This window comes from Vitis vinifera, chromosome 16 (assembly GCF_030704535.1).
Source record: "Vitis vinifera cultivar Pinot Noir 40024 chromosome 16, ASM3070453v1".
NCBI lineage: Eukaryota > Viridiplantae > Streptophyta > Magnoliopsida > Vitales > Vitaceae > Vitis > Vitis vinifera.
This window is the reverse complement of record NC_081820.1, coordinates 23,270,743-23,284,710: the sequence shown is the minus strand read 5'-3', so window position 1 is coordinate 23,284,710 and position 13,968 is coordinate 23,270,743. Positions and strand designations below refer to the sequence as shown.

At 35.5% G+C, this 13,968-nt stretch overlaps 3 protein-coding genes across 5 annotated transcripts; 1 reads left to right on the top strand and 2 right to left on the bottom strand.

Moving 5' to 3' along the window:
• Positions 1–37: 37 nt before the first annotated feature.
• On the bottom strand, positions 38–3,530 carry LOC100247467 (pentatricopeptide repeat-containing protein At4g21190). Its single transcript, XM_002274282.5, has 6 exons — positions 3,327–3,530; positions 3,138–3,222; positions 2,563–2,661; positions 2,219–2,362; positions 1,912–2,124; positions 38–458 (listed from the first exon to the last, which is right to left on the bottom strand). The coding sequence occupies exons 2-6, from the start codon at positions 3,219–3,221 to the stop codon at positions 111–113; spliced, it is 888 nt and encodes a 295-aa protein (XP_002274318.1). The 5' UTR covers position 3,222; positions 3,327–3,530; the 3' UTR covers positions 38–110.
• A 715-nt stretch (positions 3,531–4,245) lies between these two features.
• LOC100252576 (uncharacterized protein At3g49140) lies at positions 4,246–10,947 on the top strand. 3 transcript variants are annotated; one of them, XM_002274251.5, is made up of 11 exons: positions 4,246–4,402; positions 4,617–4,707; positions 4,895–5,093; positions 6,485–6,587; positions 6,680–6,747; positions 7,413–7,583; positions 7,685–7,810; positions 8,133–8,474; positions 9,164–9,316; positions 9,440–9,535; positions 10,454–10,947. In XM_002274251.5, the coding sequence occupies exons 1-11, from the start codon at positions 4,321–4,323 to the stop codon at positions 10,556–10,558; spliced, it is 1,536 nt and encodes a 511-aa protein (XP_002274287.2). In that variant the 5' UTR covers positions 4,246–4,320; the 3' UTR covers positions 10,559–10,947. The 3 variants fall into 3 exon arrangements, with proteins under 3 accessions (XP_002274287.2, XP_010662670.1, XP_019081637.1); XM_010664368.3 differs by lacking the exons at positions 9,440–9,535; positions 10,454–10,947 and adding an exon at positions 8,856–8,902 and having other exon boundaries at positions 9,164–9,255; XM_019226092.2 differs by lacking the exons at positions 9,440–9,535; positions 10,454–10,947 and having other exon boundaries at positions 9,190–9,311.
• A 525-nt stretch (positions 10,948–11,472) lies between these two features.
• On the bottom strand, positions 11,473–13,036 carry LOC100259461 (protein SAR DEFICIENT 4). Its single transcript, XM_002275781.5, has 2 exons — positions 11,796–13,036; positions 11,473–11,682 (listed from the first exon to the last, which is right to left on the bottom strand). The coding sequence occupies exon 1, from the start codon at positions 12,847–12,849 to the stop codon at positions 11,827–11,829; it is 1,023 nt and encodes a 340-aa protein (XP_002275817.1). The 5' UTR covers positions 12,850–13,036; the 3' UTR covers positions 11,473–11,682; positions 11,796–11,826.
• Between the last annotated feature and the right edge of the window lie 932 nt (positions 13,037–13,968).

Here is a 13,968-nt window from a genome sequence, read left to right as displayed (position 1 = left end):
AAATATAAAAAAAAAAAAAGAATTTCCAGAAAACAGGTTGACTAAAACCCATGAATCTCAAGCCGATGAGAATTAAATAAAAATGTATTACAATGAGCCTCTCTGGCTTGTCAAGAAGAGTTGTGAGCTTCATAAATTGGTTCATCTGCATCATCTACAGAACTATCTGCTTCATCATGCATTTCATTTGAATTCTCAGTTTTGTCATTGATTTCATTTACAGCCTCACCAGGATCATCAGATTCAGCCTCACCAGGATCATCGGATTCACCAGTCAGTTTTGCTCGAATTCTAACGCGCTTTCCTTTGATATACCGGTATTCCCATTTTGGTGGTGGGTATTTCTTCTGTAGTTTCTCGTATTTGTCTAACATACCCAGCTTCTGGAATACATCTCCAACCATTTTAACGATTGAAGTATTAGGCCGAATCCCGAGCTCTTCCATGTCAGCAAATATCTACAAGAGAGTTATAAAATCAAGTGATTATCAGATAAAGTCTATAGATCATCTAATTTACAAAATCAGTGTTGCTCTAATGCCCTACAAATGCAAAATGAAATTCACAAGCTCTGTGTTGAAGGAAAAGGAGACAGCAGAGACATCTAAGCATGTAATTGCTGACCAAAATGGTAAAGAATTTATATAGGCTATCAAATATAAAAAAAGTGGCAAACCAAATCTGAAAAGCAAGAGATGGTATACATGGTTTCATACGTAGGCTGTGCAATTGAAATTCTAGACTAACTTAAAAGAAAACACAGGTCTAGTTTCTCTCTGAAAATGTGAAAATGACAACTAGGGGTGTGCAAAAAACCGATTGAACCAAAACCAAACTGACCCGAATTGATAAAATTTTAAAGATTATTTTAACAATTTCAGTTTTCTAAACATAAATGGGAACTAGACTGATTCAATCCACGGTTTTCCATTTAAAAAAACGATAATGAATCAAACCGAACTAAAAGTTATGCATATAAAACTTGACATACAATATCCATTGATTACATTATTAATTTAATGCACATTTTTCACATTCAAAGAGATCCCAAACCACACTCTACAGAGTGTTTTTTTTTGGTTGTTGTGCTACTTAGTATAGCTTATGCAAGTTATAACACTAACTATTCAGCTTATACAGGATGTAAAAATAGCCATTTATATCATTGGGAATCTTAACAATATAATTTGAAATAAGTTGTAATAATATGACATAAAAAAACATATCATAAAACAACTTGTCATACTAGTATCATTTAAATCGAATCAAACCAAACCAAAATAAAGTAAATTGACTTAGATCAGTTATTTTTATTAAACCGACACAAACCCAACCAATCAATTTCCTTTAAGTTCAATTACAACAGTTCTTAATGCATAAAAACTGATTAAATCGATTTAGTTTGACTTTAATACTCAAAACTGAACCAACAGAACCATGCACACCCCTAATGACAACCATTTTAATTCAAACAAGATGTTAAATCTAAGAGAACAGTCATCTCATATGCTAATATTGCTTCAACATGGACACAAAGAATAAAAATCAAGGAGATGGACGACACATTCAGAATTTCAACTAAGAATGTGTCCTTCTAGCCGCCTCAACTCCACTGGATTCAGATGTATATCAGTTTTTCAGTCTTCAGTACGCATAAATTGGATTCAGATTTGAGTTGTGAAAAATATGTATAAACATAGACTTAAAACATCTGTAAAGATACCAATTGATCAAATCAAATGAAGCCATATTCTGATTAGAAACATCGATAGGCTACTAAATGCAACATTATCATGTTCAATAATATTTATATATTGGAGCTTCAACTTTGCCATTCAAATGCATCAAGAAGATGAACACTGACTTAACATGACAAATAGTTTTTAAGAAAAAGAGAAGGCAAAGAATTACCTCAAACATCTTCTCGTGCATGTCTCTCCTATAGTAGATGGAGATCATTTTATCATAGAAAACACGAGGCAGACTTTCCAAGTTCTCTGAGAACAGCTTCGTCCAAAGCTCTTCGGCTTCATCAAGCCTCCCATCCTCTGCCAAAGCATTCAGCAGTGTGAAATAGCTCCCCATTGTTCTCCCTTGACCTTTGCTTAACATCCACTTCGTCACCTAGATCCCCATATACAATTTGATCGATCAAAAATTCAGAAATCATATCTAGAGATACTCTAAATGGGAAAAAAGCCCCGAGAATCCACAATACCTGAATTATCCTCTTCCATTCTTTTTGATCCTCAAGGGTCTTCAAAGCTTTCTTCACTGTGATTAAAGGGAATTCCAACTCCCAAGCAATGAAAGAATCAAGAGCCCCATAAACTTCCTCTTTGACATTTGATAACCCCTTTATCTACATAAATAGATCCCCCAATACACACATCAATTCAAATTTGCAAGATCAAATTTAAAAAATAAAATAAAATTGTAAAGTTTCTCTAGACAATCAAAATTTCTCTGTATTGGCAACATTTAAGTCGATCCATTCAGGGAATAAGAGCTCTTGACATCATATGCAGTAAAACCCAGAATTCAAATGAAAGAAAAGCTTACACAATCCACAAGCTTTGCCGATTTGGAGATGGTCCCAATTCTTTGTCTGGTTTTCCATACCCGAGGATATCTCGGACGAGGTCCTTTTGCACCACAGACCTACACATCAAGAGGGTTGAAGTGGAAATGAAATTATTTTCTTAAAAATTTAGAATCCATTGGTTCCGGATTATCGGAAATAGCAAATGGGAAAAAATTGAGAAATTGAAGCATAGAGGGATTTGAGTGTATGATGTGTGAATTCCATCCAAAAGTTGTGGAGCTTGGTTTCGATTACATCTAAAAGTTGAGAAATTTTGACCAGATTCAATTCAATACCAAAAAAACCTCACTAAATTCCTATTTTGCACTCAATTTCCTGGTGTTTGAGTTCTTCCCAGTGCCAAACAAAGCAAAGGAAATGAAATCTACTTCCTTTACTTCCAAACAGAGTGTAAAGCACAGTTTGGCTGCTGCGAAATCATTTGAAAACAGCAGAAAGCTTGAATTCTTCGTGTTGCAAGAATCCCAGCTTTCATTACTTTCTTTTTTCAAAGGAAAAAAATATTCTGCAAGCGCAAACACAAACACGTTACCACGATGCTTCTCGGGTTTTTGGGAATTTCAACCGCGTCCAATCTTCTAGTAATGGTAGCCGGAGAGTATCGCAAACAGAGCATCCTGAGAAGGTGTACGAGATAAGCAAAATGTGAGCTGGAAAAACCTATTAGGATTCCTAAAATTTTTCTTTCCTTTTCTCCCGATTTCCTGAGAACCAAACTTACCCGCCTGGTTTCTGAGGGTCGTGGACGATGCTCACAGGGAAAGGAATTGTTGTGGGTCAGTGTAAGAGAGTGGGTATTTTCCTGTGTTCGCTCGTCTCTGTTTGGTTCGAAAGAAAACCTTTCCCCGTGCTTAAAGGGAGAAATGCTCTCCGGATTTTACACAGATAAGGGCCCGTTTGGCAGAAAAAACGAAACAAATTTTCTAATATCTAATGATTAATTAAGTGATAAAAAACACCAAAAATTAGAAGAAGGCATTTTTCCAATTTTTATTATGAAATGTTTTAAAAAACACTTGATGGAAAAAACTATTAATTAAATGATAATTTTTTTTTCATTATGGTAATTTTTTAAAATTAAAATTTCAAAATACTTAAAAAAAATAAAATATAGGATAAAACTATTTCATTAGCTTGTTTTTTAAGAATTATTTAAAAAAATAATTATATAAATATATAAAATAATTAAAAATAAAAATATTAAATATAAAATTTATTTTTAAAATTATTAAAAATAAATTAAAAATTTTCAAGTTTCAAATAAACTTTTATTTTATAAAATATCTTAAAATAATTTTTTAAAACTATTTTTGAAAACTATTATCAAGTTTGGAAGGTTTTTGTTGTTTTTCCCCTCTATTTTTGAAAGCCTAAAACTAGATGCTTTCAAACAAAAAACTTTTGTACCTTTTCTGCTTTGAAGTTTGAAATATTATTATGAAATTACAAATATCACCCCGTTGTTAAAGGGGTAGTATCGGCATTTTAATCTCCCATAAGAATATACCTCCTATCCGAATATTTTAAGTAGCTCAAAACTTCTTCTTTTCTCATGCGTATCATTTATCCACTTACACTCCGCCACCTGGCCAATTGTAGCAAGAAGAGCCTTTCACTACCGCATATGATTCCACCACCCACAAGCCAAGACACGGGAAAGAAGCCCCGCCTCATCCGATCACCAAACATAACACTCCAGAGGGAAATAGGCGAAGATGATCGAATCAACCATGGCCTTTCGATTCCGCGCCGGCGCCGGTGCCCGTGCCGGACTCTTCTCCACCGCCGCCGTCTCTAGTAACTACTACTCCTCTACACTCGCTCCCTTCTTTTATCTGTTCCTCGTTTGGTTGCTGAGAAATTTAAGGAAAGAAAAAGAAAATAAATTTATATATCACAATGGAAATTAACCTCCACTGAGCACTACATTTTTCTCAGCAACCAAACGGAGCATTACAGTCTGCACTCTTATGCAGTCAACTTGAAATTTTGTGTGGCTCATTGTTTATAGATTGTCGTGCCACGTGGAGTTCTGATGAAGCTCCGGGAGTCCATGTCGCCTCCCGCCGGCTATCTCACTCCGGCAGCTTTGATGCACCTCGGTACTAATTTTAATTCTCAATTCTCCGTTTGGTTGCTGAGAAAATGTAGGAAAGTAAAGTCTCCATTTTTCATTACTTGGGGAGATTCAGCTGGAAAACATAAGCTTTTTGTATATTTTCCTCGGTTTTCTTAGAACTAATATGTATGTGAGAATGAACAATTAAGAATGTTGATATTGATTTACAGGACTAGATTTATAGGAGTAACCAGTGGATCTTTCACAAAAAGGCGAAATCCCGTGAAGCATAGGTTTCGGGTATCTGCTGAGCATTTGGGTTCGAGGGAGCCGCAGTACCATCCATTTGAAGAGATTGTGGAATCATCATTTCCGGAGAGTGGAGAAGCTAGACTTACAGCTGCTGAAACTACTAGGACTGTTATTGAGGTAATATAGCATACTTTCACTCTGAAAACAATGGAGGCAACTTCTCGAGGAAGATGATTTCTAGTTGCAAGTTCATTGATGTCAATTCATTTCTTTTGATGGTAAGACAATGAGCACAACACAATTTCTAGTTGTAGGTAGGTGTTAAGAATTGAATTTAATGGGACATCTTAATGGCTAGTTAGTAACCCATGACATTGGGGGCATTAAATCACCAGGCACTAGCAAGATGACGATTCAATGAATGTGAACCAAAGGGTTGCACCTTTCCCACAATTTGCTAGGTTTTTTTTTTTTTTTTTTCCTTTTTGGTTTGGATGATAATTGTGGGATCATGGGTGCTTTGGAGTCTTTAGTGATAATTAAGCATTTCTTCTCATCTCTCTAAAACTGACACTGACCTACCTCTTGTTGACAATATTATCAAGCACAAATTTTGTATTATGCCTATGTCATGCTGAAAGCATCATTGCTGATGTCACAAGAGTTTACACAAGACACCACATATGTTGATATAAGATACTATGTCGAGAAGTTTTATGATTGATCTATGCTTAGTTATGCTTATCTTTGGAACCTCAATTTCAAGCTTCGTAGTAAGGAAATTATATGGGTCACGGTTCTCTTGTTATAGAATCATGATGCATCCTTGAGGACCACAATGTCACTACCTTAGTTGAAGGATTGCTCATCCTTCATTGTGCTTGTCTCTCTTCCTTCTAAAAAATCATTCCTTGAGACAAGTCCTAAGTATTAAGAAACTTAGATGCTTTTCATGGGGTGAAATTGTTCATAGAGGGAGGTTCTTTAATGGGCTTTGTAGATTGGTTGGGATCTTGCTAAGAGAGGAGAGTTGTTTCTGTGTCTTCTCCTTTTTTGGGTTGTGCCTTTTCACGCCCATTGTATACAACATGTGTACTTTGGTGCGCTCTTTTTGGCGCTTTATTTAAATCTCTTTTCATTTGCTTATCAAGAAGAAAAAAAGAAAAGAAACTTAGATGGTTTCAGCTATGAAGTAATTTACGATATGAAGGAAGAAAAAGATGGGATTCCAAATCTAAAATTTAGCCTACAAATATTGCTTCTTTGTTGTATTATTCAAGCTTAAAGAAATGTTTGAATGGAAATCTATGTATTCTCCATACAGGAATGAACTTTGCCTATATATTGATAGTTTTGTTTATAGCAATGTCCTTTGCAAATATTTTCTAGTGCTATACTTATACTGAAAATATGGCTCTTTCTTCTCATAACTTATACACACAGAAATAGAGTTTTGAATGGTTCTCATACTTATTCTTCCAAACTTTTAGCTTGCTTCCCACTCATTATGTATTGGATTTCCTGTCATCTCTGCATTGCTAATTTTCCTCCTACCTTATCACTTTCAGGTCAACAACAAAGCAACACTAATGTTTTCAAATTTAATCAATAATGAAGTTCATGAGAACATTTTCTGGCCAGAGTTGCCGTATGTAACAGATGAACATGGAAGTAAGGATATTTGATGTTTGTTTATTTATTTTTGTTTGTGGTTCCAATCTGATTTATTGTACTGAAGTGTTATATCTCTGGCTTGGTGTCAGATATTTACTTTCAGGTGAACAACGATGAAGACATTATGCAATCCCTAACTTCTGAAAATAACTTTGTGGTATGGACTGTGGACTTCTAGTCAACTTGCTCATGTAATTTGCACAAATACACAATTAGACAAATGCATATCTTAGGTGGGGTTTGGATGACTCACTCAAATCTTTTATGTTTCCAGTTGACATGGAAGTGGGAAGAACAAATGCTGTTTGGTTATTTCGTCATGACTCTCTGAGAAAGTAGCGTATAAAACTTACTAGTACAACATTTTCTTTTAGCTTTGTTAAATTCATGATACATGAGGTCCTTCCCCCTTAGCATCTCACTAAAGCATACTCAGTGACATGCTTATTCTGAAAGTAACTTTGTGGTATGGAATGTGGACTTCTAGTCAACTTGCTCATGTAATTTGCACAAATACACAATTAGACAAATGCATATCTTAGGTGGCGTCTGGATGACTCACTCAAACCTTTTATGTTCCCAGTTGACATGGAAGTGGGAAGAACAAATGCTGTTTGGTTATTTCGTTCTGACTCTCTGAGAAAGTAGCGTATAAAACTTACTAGTACGACATTTTCTTTTAGCTTTGTTAAATTCATGATACATGAGGTCCTTCCCCCTTAGCGTCTCACTAAAGCTTACACAGTGACATGCTTATTCATCCCACCAAACAACATTTGGGAGATTATCCCATGTAACAAGAACTTGTTTCAAACAATGCAGCAAGTTATTATAGGCTTGGATACCTCGGAAATGCTCAATGAGATGGAGTTAACAGGTCCAGCAGAAATTGATTTTGGGATTGAGGAAATTGAAGATGAAGATAGCGATCTTGATTACGAGGATGATGAGAATGATGATGATGATGATGATGATGATGAGGATGATGAACAGGTGTCAGGTCTTTTATGTTCTTGTACTTGGCCTGATCTATTCTTTTGTGGGCTATGCAGCCATGTAATATTATCCATTTCTTTTTAAATGCTTCTTTGTAGGACTGGGTAGCTATTCTTGAAGATGAGGAAGATCAGGAGGATTCTGATGAGGCAGTTGGAGACTGGGCAAAATTGGAAACTATGCGTTCTTCTCATCCAATGTTTTTTGCTAAAACAATGGCAGAGGTAACCATCTTTAAATTACATTGTTGAAAAAAATAGTGGAGGTATCCATGTCCAAATTATTCTGCTTAAAACAATGGTTGAGGTAATTCCCAGACATAAATATTTCACATTTAATGGAGTACGATGGAAACATTTTTAGCAGGGTGGCATGAAATCTGGGTGTCATCTACAGTAGCACATATAACATTAATAGTTTTTACTCCTTCAATGTTGAGTATCTCCTTTTTGTTTAATGAAGCATTGGATAGCAATATGTTACTGTTGGTCATGATTTTGGGTGAACTTTTTCTGTTGGTGAATTTTTTCTTTTTTTTTTCGGCAGGTTGCATCAGGGGATCCTGTTGATTGGATGAATCAGCCTCCAGCTGGTATTGCCATCCAAGGCCTTCTAAGACCTGCCTTTATAGAAGAACAATCTGTCATCCAAAAGCATATATCTAGCCACCAATCCAGTAATGCTAATGTAAATCAGGTTGAGAAAAATTCAGAAGACAAAGCAGAAGATCTTGAAAAGATTAATGGTCATGGACAGGAATCAGGATCATCTAGAGATAATTCAATCCAGGCAGAAGATATAGAGAAAGACCACAACATGATGAATGGGTTTTCATTTTACAAACTGGAGATGATTAAAATACTGCTGATTTCAGCTCATGGACTTCAGGTATGCCTTTAGATTTTTCTGATGTACTTTAGCCTTAGGTGTTTCTTGTCAACTTCTATTGAACATTGAAACATGTAACTTGACATGCATGATGTGGACTATAATACTTTAATTGTAGTACCAGACATTCTTCTGGTGTTTGTTTCTCACTGAAAAACCTAGTGCAAAATCTTAGAACCCGTATTAGTGGCCTTCTTACCATGACTGAAGCCTGCTTTACTTTAATCATGTGAAATACCATTTCTTTAAATTCAAATCAATTTCATCAAGATGAAAATGCTATATTTGTGTATTCTGATCTCAGTATATGTTTATAGTCTGTCACCTGTCCACCAAATATAGATTCACCAACTGAATTTTGGTAACTTGTGCTTAATTTAGGTTTTGGGATACTCGGTGCCTCAAATACTGCAATTGGAAAATTGTTAGTAAGTAATTTTTATCAGTAGTGTTCCTTGTCATCCAGTTGGCCTGAGAAATAGGTATTAAACTTTAAAGGAACTACTGAAAAGGCCACATGAAATCTCAAACCTGGAGAGTACTCCATATTTTGTTATCAGTGACTTTGGAGACACTGTTTCTTTTGTAAATAAATGCACGATAAATTGATAAATCATATATTGTTCAGAATTGGTGATAGAGAATTTCTTCTGATTACAATAAAAACTTTCTATTGTTCTATTCTATAGGCTGTCGTTGACCTAGAAGATTTCAGGAATGCTCAACCTGATGCCATTGCACATTCAGCAAGCAAAATTATATCTCGCTTAAAAGCTGGTGGAGAAAAGACCACACAAGCTCTCAAATCTTTGTGTTGGAGATGTAAGGGTATTCAAGTGGAGGTAAGACACATAAGCGTTCCAATGAAGTTTCAAAGTTCATTTGATAATGTGGCTGAATTATCATAGGCTAATAGTTATGGATTCATCACAGAATATATCATTTTTTTGTGCAATTTATTGTAGGAGGCAACACTTATTGATGTGGATACCCTTGGTTTTGACTTGAGAGTTTGTTCAGGAAGGCAAGTCCAAACATTGCGGTTTACATTTAATACACGGGTATGCCAATCATCCTTTGGCTACAAGTTCTTTCCTTTCACATTCTAAGCTTGTTTTCTAGTTAATGCTAAGCTTGTTAGTGGTTTTATGAGCTTTCTTTTTCAGATTAGTGAAATATTATGCTCTTCTAGGTTCCCTTGGCCCTTATAAGGATATTTTAGATTTCTATTTGGCAATCAATACTCTCGTGTTTGTGAGTTTTGAACTTAAGATGTTTGCACATGGGACATTGTTTTTTCCTTTGCGCCCTAGTTCCCTTAGAGCATCATTTCAAGTGGTTCAGTCTAACTAGAAACAGCAAGGGTTAGGAGTTTGCCACCCTTGCAGTCCAGTAGAAATGATGCAACTTACCTCTAAAAAGGAGCTGTAAATCACCATCCCAAGGATACAAGTCTTTTGATGAATTTATATAACATTTTCTCATCCTCAGTCTATGACCTCTTGCTTTCACAGACATTATGCTCAGAAATTGCTCATTCCCTCTCTCTGCCCTTTCTTTATTGCAATGCTCTCTTCTCAAGTGACATCGACCCATAATCTCTCTCTGCTGTTCTGTTAGAATTCATTCCTTTTATGGCAGCTTGAAACAAAATTATGTATGATTTTTTTATTTGCTTCCTCTGTGGCACAAATTATGGATATCTAGGGGTATGAGTGAAAACTTAAAAACCGATAAGACCAATCCAACCCAATCAAAACTGATCAGATGGGTTCAGTTGTCAACAAACTGATCATATAGACTATGATGAAATTTATTTTTAAATGCATTCACTATGATGTATTTTGAACTTCAAACCCAAGTTGGTTTTAAGTTTGAGAAATCTACATGCCCTTGAACTGCATTTTGAAGTAATCAGGAACCAGCAACAAAATGCAATGTGCCACCTCTTTCTAATAATTCTCGACCTCTATTTGCAGGCTACATCGGAGTACAGTGCTGAGAGACAGCTTAACGATCTACTATTCCCCAGGATCCACCAAAAGACACAAAAAAAGAAACAAGCTCAACAAAAAGAATACTAACTCTGTAATCAGCATACTCTAGTTCCCATTGATTTGTTGTACTATCTTGAGCTGAGAAGGGGTAAAGCTACAACAGGTAGCAGATTCCTCGACCCAGTTCCCAGCTTAACTTGTAAGTTGTAACCCCGGCAACTGTAATGGGAATCCATTGCTTTGCCAATTTTTTTTCCTTCTGTTAATCATCCATTCAAACTATGTGCTCATTTATTGTAGCTATTTTTCTTTCTGGTCTAACAAATGTTCTGTAAATTAGATGTGACCGTATCTTATCTGAGGTGAATATTGACGTCGAGAAGATTTGTTAACTTAAAATCAGAGAGATTGTTAAAACTTTGGAAGAAAGATTGAGATGAACCTTTTTCATTAAGCTAACTGCAGAGGATTTTTTTTTTTTGGTCTTTTCCTTGCTATTGTTGAATTGCTGAAAGTATTGATTGTGCAATATGGGAGCATCTACCAGGTCTAGTTTGTCTTGGCAAAACAAAAACATAATAATGCCACAGAAAAAGAACCTGGAAAACGGAAAATATGAAGTTGAAAGAGCCCTAAATGAAAATTGTAGTGATGTTTATTACGAAAAACTACCCTTTGGGAAGAGGAGAGAAATCTATTTCATCAGTAGTTAAATATATAAGAATGCATTCAAGAACATTATCAAAACCATTAGGAGATGTTTGGCATAAGAGAATGAGAATGGATATTTCATTCTTTTTCTCGCTTATTCCCATGTTATTGAACTATACCACACAACATATTTCCTAGCATTCGGAGGAGGAATGGTACCACATGCCCAAATGACAGAAACATTCTTATCTGTAATTGGGAGCTTTACACATAAATGCATAGTTTGAAAAGCGGAAGGTGCTTGCACCCAAGGCACAAAAATCTTCCCGCTACCTTTGTTTTAGGAAGTATAGACCAAACCTTTTATGACATTAGATATCACATTCATAAGACGTTTCTCAAAGGGTCGTCATTTGGATAATCCATCTTGGGTTTAAGGACAGAGTTATTACATCCCATCAGAAAGGATCAAAATATGCATATAATGATATGAACTAAGAAACAAGTTGAATAGTACAACACCATCCAAGAAACCACAACCTCAGCTACTTCCAAATTCCCTGAAGTAAAATCAAACAGTAGAGAAGAGCTTATTAGAAGAATCCATATATACTAAGATTATCCATACTTATTAGTCTTATTAATATAAGCCTCCCCCAAAAACAGTACTTACAATAGATGTAAGCCAAGCCCCATGGTGAGGCTTAGAGTCCACCTCCATTTTTGATGTAAGTCTCATATACCAGTTGAGCACTCAGAATATCTACAACTGCAGACCCAACTGATTTGAACACTGTCACCTCCTCTGAATCCCTCCTCCCAACCTTCTCCCCTATTATCAATTCCACCAAATTACCCCCAATTTCTCCCTTCCCAATCACTCCCCTTTCAAAAGCACCCACCAGCTCTCCTGCCTCCTCCAATGCCATTTCGTTATCGATGAAAACTCTCCCCCTCTTTATTGCTTCATCATCACACTCCCTCATTGAATGCCTGAACGACCCGACTAAATCCAGATGCGCCCCAGCCTTCAACCTTGCGCCGTTGACCAGAGGGCTCTCAGAATTCGTGGCGCAGCTCACAATATCGCCCATGCCCACCACTTCCTCCAAACACTCAGTGCTCTCAAAACAAACACCCTCAAACTTTCCTTCGTTTTCCAGCTCTTGGGCCAATTTTCTCGCCTTTTCCACTGTTCTATTCCAAATTATCACTCTTCTCAAACTGGGTTTTGCTGTGAGATGGGCTTTGATCAGATGAGGGGCTAGAGCGCCCGAACCAATCATCACGAGAACCCCCACATCGTTTCTGGCCAAAATCTCGGAAGCCAAACCGGACACGCAAGAAGTTCTCCACAGAGTCAGTTCAGTGCCATCCATGGAAGCTAGGGTTTGCCCAGTTCGAGAATCGAACAGGACGTAGCTCCCGTGCACTCCCGGTAATTCAAGGGTGGAGTTCTGGGGGAAGTAGGTGACGAGTTTGACACCGAGGTAGGGGAAGGAGGAGGAGGAAGACCAAGAGGGCATGAGGAGGAGAGAGGAAGAGGGGGAAAGGGCGTAGTTTTGGCGAGGTGGGGAGTGGAGACTGGAAGTGACTGTGGGAAGAGACGCGCGGAAGTGGTGGATTAGCGATTTGTGTGTAAGGATGGATCGGAGAGTTGCAGTGTTGATGAATACTGGGGTGAAGGAGGCGGCGGCGGCGGTCGGTACGACTGGCGGAGTAGCCATGGAGGTGGAGGAAGAAGGAAGACTGAGTTGGACGATGACTACGTAGAAAACGCTTGGTTTTGTTTGTCTCGTGGAAAATGAAACATTTTCCAAAGAAGAATACTTTTTCCATTAGGAAAATTTCCACAAGCCAACTTTTCCTCTATCATATGTTTTTGAGGAACATGGAAGATACCATTCAATACCTATCCAATTTACAATATTTAAAAATGTGGGAGAATAAGTATAAATAAATATTAATAATTCACGACAGGTGGGGATTTGAAAGTGTTTTTAATTGAGATATTATTTTTAAAAGCATTATTAATTATAAAAAGTGTTTTTAGTATTTTTAATATTTGAAGGATAAAAATTTTCAAATATTTATAATATTTTTAATATTTGAAAATTTTTATGTTGTAAGTATTAAAAATACTAGAAATATTTTTTAAAATCACTATCAAACACACTTTTTAGATATGTTTAATCATTAAAAAGTACTAAAAAAAAAAAACAAATAGTTTACCTATTTTGGATTTCATTATAAAAAATATAAAACAAAATCAAATATAATTAAAATTAATTAAAAATTCATATATTTTTAAATTATTTAATTTTTATATAATGAAGAAAGTAAGCAAAATGAATTTAAAAAAATAAATAAAAATAATTTATTAATTTTAAATCTATTTTTCATTTTTATTTTTTTACTTTTTCTTTTCTTTCACATTTCCTCTTGATTTTCTTTCTTTCACATTTTCTTTAAAATTTTAAAAACCAAACATAGCCTAAGAGAATCACTTGTCAAATACATTTTAAGTGATTTTTCAAAGTTTTTAAAAATCTTATCAATTTAAAAAACATTTTTTACATTATGGACGCGTTTGATAGGGGGAATGAGAATGAATATTTTATTTCTATTCTTATTCCTTCTTGAATAGGAATGAATTTAGTAATTTCAATTCTTGCATTTGGATGTATTTAGGAATGTAAAGTTGGAATGATTATTTGTTTTTATTTCAATGTTAAAATATTTTTCATTTTTAGAAAAACTCTCACATTGTGCATAGTTTTAAAAAAAATTAAAAAAAAAACTATTTAGGTGTGTGATTTTAAAACAAATTTGTTTTAAAAATTTAT